Source organism: Diadema antillarum, unplaced genomic scaffold, assembly GCF_040938485.1.
Source record: "Diadema antillarum isolate AM-2024a unplaced genomic scaffold, OU_Dant_1.0 scf00000054, whole genome shotgun sequence".
Taxonomy (NCBI): Eukaryota; Metazoa; Echinodermata; class Echinoidea; order Diadematoida; family Diadematidae; genus Diadema; species Diadema antillarum.
The window spans coordinates 1,550,523-1,571,198 of record NW_027270943.1 but is presented as its reverse complement, the minus strand read 5'-3'; the positions used below and the strand labels follow the sequence as shown (position 1 = coordinate 1,571,198).

General features: G+C 38.4%; 2 protein-coding genes across 2 annotated transcripts in view; one reads left to right on the top strand and one right to left on the bottom strand.

Annotated features, from left to right (window-relative positions):
* LOC139715752 (beta-1,3-glucan-binding protein-like) overlaps nt 1-11,130 on the top strand; it is a 31,331-nt gene extending 20,201 nt beyond the window's left edge. Inside the window, exons 5-13 of the mRNA XM_071627302.1 lie at nt 203-348; nt 1,327-1,401; nt 3,228-3,288; nt 4,160-4,342; nt 4,965-5,042; nt 5,899-6,016; nt 7,283-7,357; nt 8,241-8,382; nt 10,207-11,130. Coding sequence (XP_071483403.1) covers nt 203-348; nt 1,327-1,401; nt 3,228-3,288; nt 4,160-4,342; nt 4,965-5,042; nt 5,899-6,016; nt 7,283-7,357; nt 8,241-8,382; nt 10,207-10,449 — 1,121 coding nt within the window. The 3' untranslated portion in view covers nt 10,450-11,130. The remainder of the gene's footprint in view (nt 1-202; nt 349-1,326; nt 1,402-3,227; nt 3,289-4,159; nt 4,343-4,964; nt 5,043-5,898; nt 6,017-7,282; nt 7,358-8,240; nt 8,383-10,206) is intronic.
* An 8,008-nt stretch (nt 11,131-19,138) lies between these two features.
* Nucleotides 19,139-20,676, bottom strand: part of LOC139715730 (uncharacterized) — a 96,075-nt gene continuing 94,537 nt past the window's right edge. The window contains exons 43-44 of the mRNA XM_071627279.1: nt 19,992-20,127; nt 19,139-19,398 (exon numbers count right to left, since the gene is read on the bottom strand). Coding sequence (XP_071483380.1) covers nt 19,222-19,398; nt 19,992-20,127 — 313 coding nt within the window. The 3' untranslated portion in view covers nt 19,139-19,221. The remainder of the gene's footprint in view (nt 19,399-19,991; nt 20,128-20,676) is intronic.

Genomic DNA, 20,676 nt, shown 5'->3' with positions numbered 1-20,676 from the left:
TCTCCTATGGTCATTAAAAGAATTTCTTTATAGACCTACTTTGAATTACCTCATAGCCTGTCGTTTTCAGAGCTTGTGTGTGCTCAGTTCATGATAACTATGGTAACTCCATGGTTTGTGCTGATTTTTTTTTTAATGTAAAAAATGTTAAATGTGTGAGACAGCTGATTACACCACGATGATGACTGTGTTTTTTCAACAGCCACTCCAGTCCAGTGCAGCGCCTACCCATGTGACGCGTCATGTGACATGAACACGGCCCCCTGCGATGGTCTCATCTTCAACGAGCAGTTCGACGATTTCAACCTCGATATCTGGGAACACGAGATCACGGCTGGGGGAGGTGGAGTAAGTCATATCATCTCCATTTTTTCTTCATTCTTATCTATTAAGAAATAGTTCTTGGCATTGGGACAAAGAAAGAGAGAGGTAGACAGGGAGAGAGAGAGAGAGAGAGAGAGAGAGAGAGAGAGAGAGAGATTGATATTGGTTTATATCGTAAAAACAAGAATGGTACGTAGGAGCCCAGAAGCTGAATTGCATGCCATTGATGAAATGCACACAACAAAACAATACAATAAAGAAAGAAAAAGAGGGGAGAGAAGGGGAGAGAAAGGGGGAGAGAGATGGAGAGAGAGAGGAAGTAAAAAAGAAAGAAAGAAAGAGAGGGAGAGAAAAGTAAAAAGAAAGCGAAGAAGAGGGGTGTGCATAATTAGGAAATTAACGGCATATCACAATTAAATCCACAATGATAAACATTTCGGTATCTTGCTGTTTAACTACCGTCGTAGTCATAAACCTAGTGATAATCAAATTTTACGTAATCATTATAATCAAAGAGATAAATTTGTGTTTCAATAGAAAAATCTTTATCACTTTCCCACAATACAATAAACTGACGCAAGACGAGTATGACCTACTGACTAACTCAATTTGCCTTTTCTCTTTAAACGGCGCCCTCGGTGTTGTTAAAGTTTGCCAGTCGCATGTTTGTGACCATCAGTTCCTGAGGTCAGTGGCATTAGTACCCTCTAAGTCACGGAATTGTGGGGAAATTCTCAACTTTAGGAAGAATTGCGTTAGCCAATGAGGAGTTAGAACAAGAGTGATTACAATGATGTAGGCAATGTTTTCGATCCTCTACCGTTGCTGATGTGTACAGAAGGATCTGAATACATACGACCTAATTTAAACTTTGTCAGTGCCATACGTTCTGCAAGGAGTACTAAAGACATTATGATGATGAGTGTGTGAAAGGGGTACTCGTAAGAGCCTATCAATCATAACCTATTGTATTCATCCAATCCTGTCTGTTATCTTTCACAGAACTGGGAATTTGAGTACTACACAAACAATCGATCAAACAGCTACGTTCGAGATGGCGTCTTATTTTTGAAGCCGGTAGGTCCAACATTGGCCAGCCCCCTCCTCCCCACTGACTTTATGATCGGACTGTGCACCAATGTCACGTGGATTGACATGATCATCACTCATCACCCTCAACAATTCCCTTGACAACTCTTTAATAGTCAACATGATTCCGTTGACTATAACTCATAAACCTTTTTTTCCCCCCTTTCTGCTTCTGTCCAACTCGAAGACAGAGTAGACAAAAAAAGAAAGAGAAGAAAAATGACATTACTTGATAATGTGTCTTCCCTTTTGAAAACAAATCTATTATCATCGGTCACATAGGTCTTGGAGAACGTAAGCTATCAAGGCACTCGTCTTTATGCGTTTATTGCAGTCAAACAATGACATTGAGCAGTAATAGATGATGGCGTCAAGTAGGAGAAACGCTATACATTGTACTTGACCTGCTGTTTAACTTGACGCACCTATAAATAATTTGGTCTCATAACTGTCATATCGTCTATGCTCGAGACCTTCACATATCCTCTATGATTGAGAAGTTTGTAATTTTGTAACACCACGGTTTTCTGTGTTTGGCAACAAATATTTTTATGGAACGGATGTCAATCATGTGACCAAAACTTGTTATCCACATTGTATGTAGGACGTTGTGTATGGGGGTGTACATTCACACTGGCGTAACTAATGCCCCTATACCACAGACATTTTTTTTTTCTCATCGGTCACTCGTCGGAAGGCGTGTCTGATACTGACCTGATCGATGACCAACACGAGTTGGATTCATCAGACTGTCACCCGATACACTTCGGTGGGCGGCAACTTTCCTTCCGACGAATGACCTATGAGGAAAAAAAGATATGATATTCTGTGGAATAGGGGTATTACTCGTTCATGTGACAACTTCTTCCACATTCTTTGATGTCGTGCTGCTCTCATTTCATTGGTTCCATAAAAAAACCTAAGCAAACAAAGAAGCCAAAAACCTGCTGCAAGTTTTATTTAATTGTCGTGTACGAACACGGTGGCGATCGTAACGAATGGGTTCAATGACTCACAGGTAGCACAAATGGGTGATGTTCATTATTCCAAATGTTCGTTATTCCGAATGTTCGTTATTTCAAAACACACAATTTTCTAAACAATGTACCCATGTGTGTGTGTGTGTGTGTGTTTTAATCCGAAAATGAAATAGGATTCATTATTCCGAAGGTTCGCTATCCGAAAATGAAAAGAAGGTGTGTACTAACGGACCTACAGAATTACATACTTTATTTCGTTTTCGGATTATGACGAACCTCGGAATAACGAACCTTCAGAACGTTGCAGAACAATGAACCTTCGGAATAAAGAGCAGTACCTGCACAAACTGCATTAACATCTCTTTTTTTCAGACTAATGAACCTTCAGAATAACGTACCTTAGGAATAACGAACGAATAAGGACCAGCAACCGCACAGGCTGTGCCAAAATCTCCCCTATTCCTTGTCGCATAGATTGGCCTTTAAGTGCACAATATCAACAGATTGTAATCATATATTTTGCTAAGGCTTTGTTGATAAGCCCTATACAGTACGTACGCTTACTCTCATAGTCTGGAACAGTTTTGTGAGTCATTGTAAGTTGAATCCTGTCTATTCTCTCGCTTTTACTTTGCATTTATGTTACCACCAGACTGGAAGACAATATCAAATGTTATAATCTTCCTCAATTTCCAATTGAATATAACAATTTACGCATCTGAACGAATAACACAGTTAACATTCGGGTATCATCGTACACTACCACACTATCTGAATTGTTTCTCTGGTCCATAATGTTGAAATTGTTTGCTGTTCTTTTTTACATTTTACCAGACCCTGACGGAAGATAACTTTGGAGAGGGTTACTTGACTTGGGGAACATTGAGTCTTTGGGGTGAGTATAAGATTGAAAGAGGAGGAAATTATGGAAGGAGCTCCGTGTTCCTAAACATGAGCGTCCACTCATGATCATGATCATATCAAAGTTCTGGGCTTGAATTATTCCTATTGCAAGTCTCAGCATGTCTTCGTGTATTTACATTTAGAGCTTTCGTAATCCAATTGCACTGCAAATATAGAATTGTAGCGGAAGAGAAAAGATAGGTCCTTTGGGACTTTCAATCCATCCATCAATCAATTGCAATCTTGTGGCATATGTCGACAATATTTTTCTTTTTTTTTGTCCAGACACAATGAATTCATTACCCAATTTAAGTGATTTTTTTAAAAACATTTATCATTGATGTTATTGCTGTCGTTGTTGGTGTTTTTCTGCCATAATCTCTCCAAAAAACAACAACTTTGCACTTTCAAATTTTGAAAATGTATTGTTATGCTATATGTTTACACTATGGAGCTTGGCGGCCACAACAGTCCGGTTTGCCGAAACGTACGTAGCGCGCCGTGGGTAGGTGGGATATCATTCTTCTTCATCCCCCCCCCCCCCCATAGTCTTATCAGTTCCAGTCCTCACTCCAATGAACACTTACACTGTATAGCTATACACAGACGCCATTCTAACGGTGTCTGGCCAGGGCACAAACTACTCACCTATAAGCTATATTTCCCTCTCGTCTCACCACGGACGGCGTCAGAGTTTTGTTACCGCCTGGTCACGTTTCGTTGCGTTTTGTCCATGGTGGCGTGAAACATACTGACCGTGGCCGCCGGGAACATGGTGTGAACGTAGCATACCGGTAATACTTGTAACATTAAAGCACTATTGCCAGGTACTAAGGTGATGATTGGTTGTATCCAACACACAGGTGCATCACCGGCTAACCTATGCACAGGGAACGCCTGGTATGGTTGTGAACGGGTTGGCAATGGGAATAACTATCTCAATCCCATCCAATCTGCTCGCATCAGGACTGTGGACTCCTTCTCCTTTAAATACGGACGACTTGAAGTACAGGCTAAGATGCCTACTGGGGACTGGATCTGGCCAGGTATATCAGCTTCTCATGTGGATCTCTGATTATTACTGCATGCGCTCTTCCTACTTGATCTTTGCTATTATCATTCATCCTGCCATGTTTTCAGTTCATTTGCTTCTTTCCCAAATTCTGTATATCTACATGAACATTGTATGTTTTTTTTTGTAAGTTATACAAATGTTATCGTTCGAATGTGTAAACTGCAGTTCATATCCGCAGGCCCATGACTTTGACCTCTGATAGGTCACTGACCTTTTTCTCATTCCGTTATATCCGCCATACAATGTATTTTTCTTTTACTGTTTTCCTAGCTCAACTACCGTAACACTTCTGTACTACTCGTATTTATTTGTTATAGTTTGTATATCCATTCGTATTCTGTTTCTAATCTGTTCGTCTTTGTATATTCTTAAAGAGATGTGAAAGAAAACCGAATTAAATTGATTACCGTTGACCCCTCCTGTCTGCAGCCCGTCTCATATATATATGCTAAAAGAAATGATAATATATCCGTGTACGAAATACATTGGAACGCCATCTTAAGATCAAGTAATTAAATGTAGTTGACAAAGTCTGAGTCTTTGACAAATGTACAGTCACAAAAACAACTTTTCGGTGAACCTTTCATTCGCAGCTATCTGGTTGCTCCCGAAGCACGGTGCCTACGGCGAGTGGCCCGCCTCGGGAGAGATTGACCTGGTGGAAGCCCGAGGTGAGACTTCAGTATCAAAACACAGTGCACTCCAGTTAGAACAAACACGGTTAAATTCTCGTTACAACGAATTAAACATTCAGGTCCCCAAATTACCATCTACATGTCTTGATATACCTTATATTCTTCGGCTGTAACGAAATTTCGATATAAGAGATAAAAGATGAAAGATGTGACGATAAAAGTTTATTGGAATCAGATAAAAAACCCAGAAAGTTATGGAATATTAACTTTATAATAACTTCGGAAAACAGTGATGAAATTAATACATTCAAATCTAATAAAGGGATAATGCAATTCCTTTAATGTCCTCCCACTGTTTTGTTAATCAAGCAATGTTAAAGATAACGATAACCATTCGTTTTGAAGATACTTCATAAACTAAATGCTCCTCTATTTACAAAGTGATTACTTTCTTATCGTTTCAATTTGGTTTAAAGCCTTATCATGGATTTTCTTTAGTTTATTGTAAAAGACGAACCATATTTATAGCGGAGGTAATCATTAGCAAACTAAAAAGATACTTTGTGAGTGCATAATATTGTCACTACGCCAGCTAATCTGCGTGTATACGATTATGAATTTATGCTTATACTATTTCATTAAAGCTCTGGTATTGGGAATGCAAAGTTCCATGACTTGCCTCATTTCGTGACGTCTTATCTTTTTATTCAAAGCAAACCGTTTCTATTCTGCTTGTTTCATGGTACTTTGTTCGTCTGCTGTCGTGTGAATCCTCCGACCACTTGTAGGAACTATCAGTACTGCAGCTCAAAATTCGTACTTTGTATTTCCATCATAATAACACGATTTTATGACTCTTTTCATGTCTGTGTTATTCTCGTCCACATGACAGGTAACACTGATCTTCGTGATGCAACTGGTACATCAGTGGGCGTGGATCAGGTGGGCTCAACAATGCACTGGGGACCCTTCTGGCCGTATAATGGCTACCCAAAGACCCACGCGACCAAGTGAGTTTTCTCATAGCTTGATGATACTTACGATGACGAAGATGATATCAACTATGGTGACTGCGATCACTATAGCAACAAAATGTTGACTGTGATAACTACTAGTATACTAGCAATATTGATTGCGATTACTAATAATAACAACATTGATTTTTATGATTAAAGACAGATGTCGTTGATAAATCATATATTATGGTAGGAGGTTGGAAAGGCCACATCAGCGTTTGCAAGGCTACTCATACACTCTTAAAATACACTGAATGTAAGGAACCCGTTGAAGAGAACTCTTGAAATACGTATTCTTACCGAGATAGTACTGTTACATAACTCACATAATGTGATATTATCTCTACAAACTGTATATACTTTCGCCCCGTAGACGCTTTTGTGAAAATTCCATTGAATCCTATAACCTTCCTTTACTGTAGTTTTTGTTCTTGCTGTGGAAAGCCATCAACGATTCATAGAATCTAACACTACACACAAACGACCATTAAAAAAGGTATGGGACACACACACACACACACACACACACACACACAAATAAACAAACAACAAGAGGAATGCAATACGCACCGCATGCATTGAGTTAATCTATTAAAATTTATTAACAAATAAAACAGAGCCAGAAAAGTGCTGCGAACTATAATAATTATGTACAACACAGCGAAGCAAAGTGAAATCACATACTCCAGCTATTGAGTAGAAAATAACTGATCATGCTGTAGGTAAGACCTCTGTAGTTGACAAGTATGCTAATGCTTATCGATTTGTGAAGTCAAGTTTTCACAAGTGACTGGCATAATTCCATGCAGCGTTTTAGATCAATGAACTGGAATGCTTGAAAAGAACAAAAAATGAATATGCTCTTTAATTGCTTCACTGTCAAGCCCTTGCATTCGTTTACTTCAATCTCAACTTTGGTAACCCCCTCTAAAGGGTGGCAACAGTGAAGAGGATAAGGATAAAGAAGACCACACCATGATTATTACTGATGTTGTTGTCAATATTGTTGGAATTAAAAAACAACAACAACCAAAGATATTACTAATGATCACTAATGTCATTATTAATGATAATGATAATGAATTGTAGCAGTAGCAGTAGTAGTAGTTTAGTAACACTACTATATTACTACTAATAATAATGGTGATGGTGATAATAATAACAGCGTGATCATTATTACTATCACCATCTATTATAGCTATTTTACTATAATTATCATAATCGTCATTACCATCCTTATTATTGTTTCGTTTGTTTCAGAAATCTTGCCAATGGCGAAACGTTTGGAAACAGTTTCCACAAGTTTGTTTTGGATTGGACTCCATCTGATCTGAAGTAAGTTGATTGACCGTAATGCATATGGGTATGATGTCTGATTTATTTTTCATATATTCTTTTCTCTTTTAGGCGTGTTGCAAATAACAGATGGCGTATATATCGCATCTATCTATCAAATACCTGCTACTTTTTAAACGAACCCACATGTTTTGTACAGTCCTGATTTCATTCATTATAGTATGTCATTAAAAAAAAGTTGACAGGAAATTACAGTGTATCTATTATAGTCAAATACAATGTAATCATATTAATTCTGACATAAGATAATCATCTGATGAACATTTCATTCATGTGATGTATCTCTATATTTCTAATAAAGGAAACCCTTGTACCGTTGCGCTCATCTTTGTGAGGAATGTCGGAAAGCTGACATTGAAATTATATGGATTGTCTCGTTTATGAATAAATAACGGAATAAATTCCTTCAAACTAGACCATTCAATCTCTAAAGAAAGTATCATAATGTCCATTAAACCATTTATAATGAATGAACGAATGAACGAACGAGTGAATGATTGAATGAATGAATGAATGAATGAATGAATGAATGAATGAATGAATAGGCTTCGTGAATGGAACAACAACTACACTTGTAAAATGATACAGCTCCTTGTCAGTACATCTGAATTCTTCTTGTCATTATTATCAATGCGACGTGATCACCCCTTACAAAGGGGATCTCGGATAATACCCAATTCCATCTTGTGTGTTATATTTTCTCTGGCGCTGTGTCAATTGCAGAGAGCAAAAATGAAAGAAGACATGTGTTGTGTTGTGCAATTTTATGAACACTTGCAATCATAAGCACTTACTGACCACTCGAATTTTTTTCTTCCTGCTCAACCATCTTTCTTTTTTTTTTTTCGTTTTCCGTTTCCAGATTTTACATTGACGACGATCTCATTCTCACAGTGAACCCACCAACAGGGTTTTGGGATTTGGGTGATTTTGGTACCGAGGCACCAGGCATTGAAAACCCGTGGGCCAACTCCCCGAATAAGTTGACACCGTTCGACCAGGAGGTACGTAAGAGTTGAGGGAAAGGCATAATAAACCAAAAAAAATAATGGATGGCAAGGAATTTATACATTCTGAAACACATTATGATAACGCAATCAACATACTCCACGAAAAATTCTTATTCAAGCAGCTTTGGTTGATTTGGACAGATGAAATAAACAAGAATAGGATAAGTTTAGTCAAAACTGATTAGAGGTTATAGAGCAAAATAAAAGGTTTAAGTTTTAACACCTTTTCATCAAGCATTTATTCGAGTCAAAATCAAGTACAATGCAAATACACAAATAAGACAGAACAATGGGAGCGTCAGATTTGCGACGAGGACGTCCAGGAAAAAACAAAAAATCTGCGCTTGCGCATGGGGATGCGCAAGACTACTCAGCGAAATCGATCTCGCGTCGTCTGAGCTTCACATCGTTTCTGGGCCATTTTTATAGCGACTGCTGAAATTCACGACGCGGAGAGCTATTATGAACGATTGAGAGACAACGATGGCGCCATTTTACTTTACAGTCTACGTCATCGCGAAATCTATTCAAAAGCTGCTTTGCAATACGACGCATGGAGAAAGAAGAAGGGCCAACGCAATCGTCGCAAATCTAAAGTTCCCTACTGTTATAAGACGCTGCCTTGAAGCCTAGATAGCGCTCATGACTCTAAGATTGCCTTTCAAAATACCATTCTTATTTTATTGCGTTTGCTCTTTCTGCACATTGATAAAAGGTGAATGTCATCAAATCCATCAACCTGTTGTCACTTTCATACCGATGTTATACTTTCGTACAGGTAAATGAGTTGAAAAGAGATGCAATTATAGTGTTGGGAATTTGCGATCAAGCTACGGCTCAGACGATTTTTTGTGTATTCATAATGAACAATCTTTCTGCTGTTAATCTCATTCTTTTATAAATACATATAACTATACAACGGAAAAGTAGAACTATAGTTGAGCAGTAAACGTAGGCCTACGTAGTTTTAGTGAACACTGCCCTTTTAGGTACCTTAAGACAACAAAATCAAATGCATTAATGTGGCAATTTGTGAGAGAGATGCTGTGAGGGTATCCATTCGAAAACTGCTTATTCAGCAGTTGTGATTCGGTGGAATGAATGGGGTCAAAACAGGTCGGAGCTTTCGATCCTTACGAAATCTTGATGAAAACTCTGCTGGGATCGAACGCACAGGCCCATTTTGACCTCATTTCGAAACTATACACGTTGGGATATCAACATGAATAAATTCTATATGCATATGACTTCACCCCAAATCAGTTTGGAAGTGTACAGAACACTCAAAAGAAAACATCTACTTGGACTGAGTGATCAGACACCAATAATAATATGTCGGTAATTTGCATTAACTCCTAATTTGGCATATTAACTCCTAATTTGGCATTAACTCCTAATTTCTACAGTTCTGACACAAAGTGATACTCGCTGACGGTATTTGTCAAAAGTAGAAAGGTTCAACAAATTGCTTCTTCTTTGTTTAAGGCATCAGGAGTCGAAAGCTGCTTTTGAAGATGGTGATCGAGCATATTTATATACTAGTATTCAATCCAATATTGCAGAATTTTTGCATCTCAGTGCCACTACCGACATTCAACAATCATTAAATCGTAAGCTGCACTATTCACTGCGTTCTATCGCTCCGATGTGGCTGTTGTCGTTTGCTATCGCATAAACTAGGCCGTTGCTTGTGGTTCAGTTAGAATAAAGTGCACATGCGAATCATGTCGGGGTGCTAGGACAAAAAAAAAATGTCGTTTTGTTGGCTGTCGCAGAAGCGTTTAATAACACAATCCCGATCTGTTGCTCTCTTTGCAGTTCTACATCATTCTAAATGTGGCCGTTGGTGGCGTCAACTATTTCGCCGACGGATTACAAGGCACCGCGAAGCCATGGGCCAACACATCCCCAACGGCCTCCAAGGATTTTTATCTAGCGAAGGACGCCTGGTACCCAACCTGGAACCCCGATACCAACAACGGAGAGGATGCAGCCATGCAGGTCAACTACATCAAGGTGTACGCCAACGATTACACCACCTACCACCTTCGAGACCGCTAACTCCGCCGCAGGACGGCACTCCGAGGCCTGCTTATGAATTCTTTGGTCACCATTTTCACGAGAAACATACATCCACTTCTATCTTATATTGTGCATGACTCTTCCTTTAATGTATTAGTTGCATATTTAAAACGACATGCAACATCATAGTTCGGTTGTAAGCGTTTGTTCTTTTATTTTCCCCTGCGGTAAATGGTGTGTAAATGGTGGATTCGTCGTTTTATTTTTTTTCTTGAAAGAATGCAGAAATAATATTCGTCTTCATCTGGCTATTTTCGTCTTTATGCTGTGTCAACGTTTGTTGTATCTTCTGTCCATCCAACATGCATGGTCTCTATGAGGTATTAAGGTCCATTATTCAAGGGCTGATGCATTACTGTGGCAGTACTTTTAGTGTTACTGTATAAGGCCAACAATTATAGAAATATGAACATATTTCTTCTGTCATCTTAAATACTGATCCATTCAGTAGTAAGCAGCGGCTAATTTCCATCTATTCAATTCTTTGACTGTTTCTTCTTTACTTTGCTTGTTCTCGTTTGCCTGTGTCGGTTGTTAAACGGTTTGTGTTCAGCTTAGATATATATTGTAAAACAAATACCCTTATAAGTGGTATTATATTTTAAGCATATTCAATGCACTGAAATTGAGATCGTGCGTTACTGGTATATTAAATGTATTATTGAGAAATATACGAACACTTCCGTTTTTGTCTACTGTTCATTGCATTATAGTGTCCAAGAAAAGGTACTTATCAAAATCTTATTTTCTACTTTTAGGAATCATTTATCTTTCCCTCTTCTTTCTTCCTTGTACCCCGTTCCATTGCTTCTCTTCTCACCTTCTTCCCTTCCTCCTTCCCCTCCTTGACTCTCCCATTATTCTCTCTTTATTTTTTCCTCCTCCTCCTCCTCCTCCTCCTCAATTCTTCCCTTATTCCTTTCCTCCATCCTCCTTGACTCCCCTTATTTCTTTCCTCCTTCTCCTTCCCCTTCTTGACTCTCCTATTATTCTTTTTCTTCTTCTCCTCCACCTCCTCCTTTGTAACTCTCTCCTCATTCCCTTCGGCCTCCTCCTCCTCCTCCCCCGTATCCTCCCCGCAGTTCTTTTCCTCCCAAACTATTTCCTCCTCCTTCTCCCCAACTTTCTCCTTATCCCTTTCTTCCCCCCTTCACCAAATCTCCCCTTATTCCTTCCCTTCTTCTCCCCTTCCTCCAAACTCTCCATAATCCTTCCCTTCTCTTTCTTCTCCTCTCCAACTCTCTTCCTATTCCTTCTCTCCTTATCTTCATCTCCCCCTCATTTTCCTCCCTCTCCTGTTTCTCCTATTCCCCCTCCCTTTTCAGTTCTCTCTTTACTCCCTTTTTCCTCCTCCTCCTCATCCACCCCTTGTCCTCTTTGACCCTCAACTACCTCTCACTCTCACCCTTCACTTTCCTCTGTCCCTCAGCCTTTTGCTTATTTCTCTCCTTCCTCCATGGGATTTATGAAGGGTGAAATATCAGTCTCAACATAATGGATATAAAATACACAGACTTATCATATACTGTTACAGTGGAAACTTGATATAAAGAGATCTGATAAAACAAAATACCTGATATCACAAACTAATTTCTCCAGTCCCAATGAATTAATTTCCTTTGCATTGTTCATGGACCAGGGGCGGATCCAGGACTTCTGGGAGGGTGCACCTTGACAAAATTAAAGGGGGCGCATACACCCCACCCCAATTTGTTTCTTTTTATTTATATTGTTTAAACAAAAAATAAAGAAAAAATATCCGCCACTGTTCACTTCTAACATCAAAATATCCAATATAGAGAACAAATTAACTTGGTCCCAGGGATCTCATTATACTGAGTTTCCACTGTATGTGTATTCAGATTTGCTACATGTATCACACTTTCACACACTTGTGTACCATATGAACTCTCAGAGACATAATAACAACTCATAACACATGACAATGTGTTGTGAAATTTAGTATAATTATATGCAAATTAGCTTTGATAACACTCACAATATAATGTATGTTCGTAAATACTATATTTCTCTATGTGCATTGATTCAAATATGCAAAGACCTGCTTGCACATATCAACCATCTTATGTTTCAACATGACATAAATAAACCCTGTATACATTACATTGACAAGGTGAATACCACAGTAGACTAGTACCTCTAAGAAAAAGAAGACTGTTACAGGTAGCTGGACATCAGACTTTCATTAAGGGTTTCTTCTATACTGTATACAAAATGCATGACTGCTTGAAAATAAATAGAATAAGTAGAGGAGAAATTTAGTTCCAGAATTGGTGAGAAGGGGATTTCCCTTGAAAACACAATTTGAGTCACATTTCAACTCTTCACAGCCTTACTGTACAAAGACAAAAAAAGAGAGATTTTGATATGTAGTTCTCTCTTTATTTAGTAAGCTATTTTCCTGTTTCTTTTTTTGAGTTGGGGTGGGGTGGAGTGGACTGACAGAAATAGCTTCTTTCCATGATGAGAGGCCTTAAATTCTGCTTGATTCAATGTGAGTACCTTGCCTTGCAGTTGATAACATACCTGATACATACACACTATGTCAGCACACATTATTCTTTCATTATGCAACATATACTTACTTCAATTTTTCACCCTCTTACTATACGATATGTCCCCCCTCAAAAAACAAACAAACAATGGGATCCTCCACAATGATAACTTTAAATATAATGAATCAATCCAAATACAATTTCAGGGTATGAAATTATAACTTATTACCCACATCTTACAGAAAACCCCATCCAATTCAGTGGGCAAGGAGAAAAAAATGATCTTTGTAGAGCATGTCAGGAATCCTTCCCTCAAAGTTCTGTCCATTCATGCAGTTCCAAGAACATCCGGGTGCTAAACTTGGAAGAAACAGACCCATGACATGCTTTACAATGATCCACATTTCTCTGTGACCACTTAAGCAAAATGAATGGGGTTTTCTGCAAAATATACAGAGTAGGTATGATGATGTATATTTTAGACCATGAAATAACATTGAGATACTTTATTCATATTGCAAATTTTAAATGTGGAAATCCGATTTTTTTTTTTTTTTTTTTTTTTTTTTTTTTTTTTTTGGGGGGGGGGGGGGGGACATACTGTACTATGCCAGTCCACAGTGCTGTTCAATACCTGGGGCCGTATTCTGAGAGCTAATTAAGTGTCTGATTAGCACTTAATTACCGAATTGGTATTCTGAGAGCATGATTAAGTAGGGGGTATATTAACTACCATAGCAACAAGCGTTTTGGCGGGAAGGACCTACGCGTTTGCGCGTATCAATGCGCGTGCACCTCAGAGAGGACTTAATCACAGAGTTAATTACGAATCGGTATTCTGAGGGTGTAATTAAGTATGAAAGTTAATGGAAAACTTAATGATACCAAAGAGTGTCATTAACTACTCCGATATCACGCATTACATCGTGTTTTCTCTGCCACAACGATGCTTACCGTCTTCGGTAACCGAGGAGCGGTTGAATCTTGTTATCATGGTATCCGTAGAATTCAGAGAAAAAAAGAAATATAGCCGATCTTCGAGGAATTTTGTCATTTTGTGTGAGCAAAGAGGTTGAGATCTTCGCGTGCGTAGGTGAGGGGTTGTAATCAAATACCGGAGTGTGCGCACGGAGCTCTTGGGTTGTAATTACAGGGGGCGTGCAGAAGCGCGCATTGAGGGCATATTTGCGCGTGTAATCATCATTTTGGCTTCTAACAACGCATCTGATTGGATGGAATAACAATTAGATGGGAGGGACCTAAGATAATTACAGGGGACTTAATCATACCTTAATTACGTCCTCAGAATACCGATTTTGCCCATGATTAAGGGCCTATTAACTTCACGACTTAATCACGAAGTTAATTACAGACTTAATTACGACCTCAGAATACCACCCCAGGGCATTTTCAACATCAGAAATAGTGACAATACATGGAAAACTCACTGTTGTGATGCTATGATATCTCTTCCTAATAATACAACATGTATCTGTAATTAGGGACATACATACACAATCTTTGCATGAATAATGACTTTTCATTGTTGTGTTCTAATGCTGATATCATTACCACTAACATCATTATCATCATCACAATCATCATCACTATCATTACTTCACACCCAAGACTAAATGGATAAGACAGGTTAGGAATGCCCTCTTTATGAGTAACTACACATGAGGTGTGTGTGACTTGTCGAATACACTAAAATGCTGTATAGGCCTTTTACACACACACACACACATCCTGATCATCAATGCAAGGGAAATGAATGAAACAAAGGTGAACACCTTTGTGTAGCACAATATGGTTACAAGACTACAAATTATAATAGCTATATGATACTGGTCAATATGGTTATAATGCTATAAGTGCAAATGATTATCAGTGATGCCCGAATCAAAATTTGATATTAGAAACACACCTTGGTGCATAGATAAAAAAATATACAGGTAACTTATCACGCTTATATATGAACATACAGAAAAATATAGAAATTAAAATGCATTGTGTACATTGAACATTTCCCACACAAACACAAAAGTGTCTGTGAAAGTTACGGTGAAACAGAAACTCCAGTCAGAGACTGGCTGCATGAAATATAGTAATCATGGTAACTACAAAGTAAACTTGTAGTAATGATGACATATATTGCAACACATTCATACTGGTCCAGCATCATTGAGAGCAGGAGTGAAGCAATACTGTAAATGTTCTTACAATATATCTATTGAATAGTTTAACATCACTGACCATTTTTGATAGCAGCATATAACATACAAAAGAAAGAAAAGTGATGACAAATGGAGTGAATTGATATTATCTGACACATACTCGAAGCATTCAATGCAAGACTGCCTAATAGTGCCACCTGTAATATACACTCAGCTGGCCATAATATATTTCCAGGAATCTACAAAATCTAAATCATCTAGGTGAATGCACGGGGCTGTGCAGTTATGATTTATGTTTGTTTGTTTGTTTTTCTTTAAGTAACATCGATGCGCAAGAGTATAATCAATTAGAAACATCCTTCAACTAAGCAAAATTAATATCAAATCTATACAAACAAATTTTCTTGTGGAGTATAAATTACTGAAAATGTTGTGAGTTTTTTTTTTTTGGAGAATGCAATATTTTAACTAGTAAAAACCCTCATTACTTAGTCTAGATTATGGACTATTTTATCTCGGTTTTCATCATTACAGAGCACTGCACACACTAGACAAGTCTCGAGCCAAGTAATGGACAGCTCCTCTGAAGCTGTCTACCACACACATAAATAGTCCAGAACAACACATCCCTACCCCCAACATTCCATAAAAATTGACAGGCAGAGCTTTCTAAAGTAAATCGAAAATATCCATTCAATCGTGAACTTCTGAACCCAGCCGCAGCCGAGGCGTTTCCATCCAGACTGTTTGTTCGTTTGTCTGTGTTTCTATGACAGACAGATTCTTCATATCACTTATGCTGCTTGTATGCTTGTGTTTGTGTGTGTCACATGGTTACAGTAAAGTACAAACATTTGATATTATCAGTCCAGAATCAAGACTATCATCACTATTCCGAGCCAGGACAGTGACTATCAGATCTTGTTTGTCTCCTGTCCTGTTTTTGTGATAAACTCTAATCAGTGAACATCAGGAGCCCTGTTGCATAAAACTAGGAGGGTAACTTTACAAGTAACGCTAACTCTGCAAATCAGTGGCAACCATCTGTGATTTTCAGGCTTGATTGGCTATGGAAAAGTTTTTCAACAGTTACCATCAACTGCAGAGTTAAAATTTATCATACAATACTGTCGTTTTATGCAACATGGCCCTCATGTGTTTAGCTATGGACCACTTACAAATACAAGCTGTACATTCTCTTACAGTTTCTTTTTCTTGGTTTTTATCTAAATGGTGTTAACTCAACGTAGCCTGACAATGATGCAGACATCATAACAGAACAAGCAGCTGGACATGCACTATGCTGCAAACACACACGCACACAAACACACACACCCACACACACACACTCACACATAACTCTAGTGGAAGTTACCATGTAGAGGATCAATAAACAGAAAAATCATTTCAGCCATTCGAATAAAGATTTGAAAGACAAAGAATGTCAGCAAAATTTCAAGAGCTGACAGCAGGCTGCACATGTACATTGTAGGCCTACTGACTGTAACGCTTTGGTGAAAGTCACTTTGGTACCAATACACCGTCAAAGTGGAAGAATGCAATCTAATAGCACAGTTTGCCAATTCAGTACTGTATAATGATAATGACTTTGCTTTGAATGTCGCTCTGCTTTAACTTGAATTGACCAAACTATCTTACAATTGTACCTTGCGGCATATTAAAGTCTACAATATGAAAACAAAGCTTTATGATGCAGATCAAATCCTTGAGTCCTTGTCAAATATGCTTTACACTTTGTCTCACAATTACTGCCAACTCATGGCAGACCTTTGACCTGTAAAATTTTAAGAGGTTCAAGTAAAACAGGATTATCATGATGGTGTTCATGACTTTCAATGACATTGAGTTGTCTGAAAGCTTTGCCTCCCTGGAATGGATATGTAAATAGATACAGCAGACAAATATTTCCACTGCCATCGCAAATTTCTGGAACAGCAGTAACTCAGGTCATGTGATAGCCCAAACATACATTTGTACAGTACTGCCCTGGGCATAGGCACTGCCATAATGCTATAATAGTGGTTTTGATGTGAACATATTTGTTTTTTTTTTAAGTTTTTCTCAATTTCATCACTTACTGAGTGCCTTCTTCTTGAAAGAGAAACATGAAGGTCTAAAGTCAAATGATCACGGGAGAATACACACATTTAATTAATTGATATGCTATTCTCACTATGACAAACATGGTGAACTGTGTCTTCAAGGATCAATGCCAAGGGCACTCTGTACAGGGGCGGATCTAGGAATTCCATAAAGGAGAGGCGCCTATACAAAATTTAAGGGGGCGCACGCACTCCCCAATTTTTTTCTTTTTATTTCTTTTGCTTAAAAAAAAAAATAAAGAGGGAGTGCACACCCAGTGCACCCCCCCTGGATCAGCCACCGCTGTATACCACCTGATACAACCCCTTTGGTCATGTGACTGTAATCACTTCATACACAAAGGAAAAGGTATACCTTTTTCACACGTATGCAACCATGCAAATACAGGCTGCCCTGAAAAGTCATGTAAAGGAGTGCAAAGGTACGGTATGCAAAGGTACAATTTTGCAATGTGAATGAACCTGATCACTCCTTTCCACTTTCTGTATTATCATAATTTTAATATAATGGAAAGCACATTGACGCACATTTGACAAATGCCGAGGGAACAGGTTTGAGATATTCCTCAGAAATCACAATTCTTTTCTTTATAGAAATGTTGATGTTACATTATTATTCATAGGTAAAGAGTTGAAAGAAAATATGAAAGAATAATTCATCCCTGAGAAAAGAAGCCTGTTAATGATGATAAATTATATTGCTGATATGCTTACATACATTGTAATATGCCATTTGAATAGTACTACATAATTTTAATGCTTGAAATCATGAGCTTAATAATTCTCTTTTAATACTGATGAGTCAATAATCATATCGTATCATTCATACATAAGTGACAGTAAGTCTGAAAGACTGTCGGAGCAGTAAAAGAAAGTTTTGATAGAAAACTATATTTTTGATAATACAATGAACAGGAGGAAAAAAGAGTTGTGGAAGAGACACTGCTTTTTGGTTTATCATGTGAAACATAATTTGACCACACATTTACCTAAGAACATTACATTCTATACATTGTGCATGTAGTGATTTAACAACTGGGCATTTATTTGCATTCAGTATAATGTACTGGTAAGTGTACAAAAGCATAAATTGTCAGTGTAATTGCATTGACATACTCAACAGATGGATACAAATTCTCATCATTTACAAATCAGTCACACAATAATACACATGCGTGCCTGGTTGATACTGTTTAGAAATTACTGGCTGTCATGTGGTATATTATATACCATAATGGGGTTGGTAACGCTCACCTGTTTTCCATGGGGTGTGTGGAGCAGGCTGGACCACCTCCCCACCACTCTCCCAGTCTTCTCTCTGCTTGAAATGACATGTGATCTTTCACAGGCAGGTGTGCCGTATTTATGTCCTATTCAAGGAACACCCAATCACTTATTACAAGACACAAACATACTTCCAGTGAGCTCACTTGCTGCTTGATACATACCCATATATCCATATCCCCCCTCCCCTCACAATAAGTAAATATATATGACATCATAATAACATACACATCTGAAAGGTAATTCTCAAGTCACAAATCCTCTCTTTCCAGTAAATTGGTTGTATGTTAAGTTTATACACAACCTCCTCTTTGGAGATGACATTTCATCATTGCCCAAAGAATTCAGATTTTGATGATGACCCAAAATTGTGTCTCTAAGATTTCTTCAAATAAAATCAGTAAACTGTCCTCAGAATGTATTGAACACTCCATATTTTTAGCAGAGGAGAAATTCACCTTTCTGATAAATGATATGAAGTGTTTGTTCAACATTTGTGTGTGTGTGTGTGTGTGTGTGTGTGTGTGAGTCTCTCCTGTCTTTTACTGTCATTTGTTTCTCCCTAATAGTACTAAAGGATATCGATGTAGGAGGAGTTTCCCACATAATTAAACAAAGTCACACAAAGGATGAAATGACTAGCGCCCTCTATCAGCAGACTGATGCCACAGGCTGCCCCTCCATCGAGTCCATCCGGGAGAAGTCGACGTTCTGGTAGAGGGACTCGCTGACCGGTGGTCGATTCTCGTAGTCCTGGTCCTCATCACTGGCCGGTTCCAGCAGAGTGTACTGGTGGCTGAGAAGTTGGTAGCACAGCAGGTAGTCCTTCTGCAGGTGACAAAATGTTTTCAGCATCAGCATACTTGCTAACATTTTAAAATCAGAAATCAGAAATCCGAACACTTTTTGAGAGGGGAAAAAGTGTGAAGTCCCTTCAGCCGGGGTCCAGGGCCCTTAAGTGGGCTCTGGAAGCTCTAGGGTTCTAGATGCTCTGTGCTGCAATCTGAGCTAGTCTAAGTGATCATTTTCCATAGAATATAAACTATAGGTACGTTTTTTTTTTTTTTTTTTTTTTTTTACACAGTTAGTGCGCGAACGCCCATCTGGATAAGATACACCAATCGACGGTTCAATGTTTTACTTTTGGGCAAAAAGAAACAAAAACAGAATCATCTGCTCAATATCAGTACATTCCGTTTTTCATGGTCTCAAAACCTTGAAAATCAGAACAATTCCATTTTAATCGGAACAGTTGACAAGTACGCATCAGTAATTAATGTATACACAATATATCAAAGGGAGTCTAGTTTTTTGTGAATCAGGACGTCCCAAAAATTTCACAAGTGGTTGAATTCATGATTGTGGAGCACAGCTAATGAATGGAGAAATTAAAGCATACTGATGAGGCAACTTGTACTCACCAAGTTTGGAACAAGGTTTGGCCGGGCGAGGCGCAGCACACGGAGGTTCTGAAAGACGTCGATGGCACTCTCATTCTGCAGCTGTTCGAGACAGTTCATGGTGGTGCAGAACACCCCACTCTCATGGACACCACTCCTGGCATTGGATGAAGATATCAAACAATTAGGTTACAATATATTAGATCGGAAATGAGAATCTAAATATCGAATTAAGTGTAAATTAAATTTTTCAATTTAAAGCATTTCAAATGTATTCACATCATGAATAGCTGAAGCTGGGATGTACAATCATAGTTTGACAGCTCACTATCTCTACAGTTACATACCACATCTCATCTGCACAATGTGAATAGCTGTGGATGGAAATATAGCATAGGAATGCAATATCACCCGAAGTCAGCATGATATTCTTCACTGTCACATTCAATCTCCACCATCATAAACAATCATGTGTGGGACTATGACAATGAAATTGTGACTCATTACTAGTCTATAATCAATGCTGCATACTGGCACTGGTCTGACAGTCCCTGACCAGTAAAAATTACTGTTGGACCAGTAACTTTTTCAGGAATGGCCCAATAAAACTGGAAAAACTGGGAACCTACTGGTCCAACAGACAGGTCGCACCAGTAGAAAAATGGGTTAGTGTGCAGCCCTGCTATAGTTATAGCAGCAACTCACA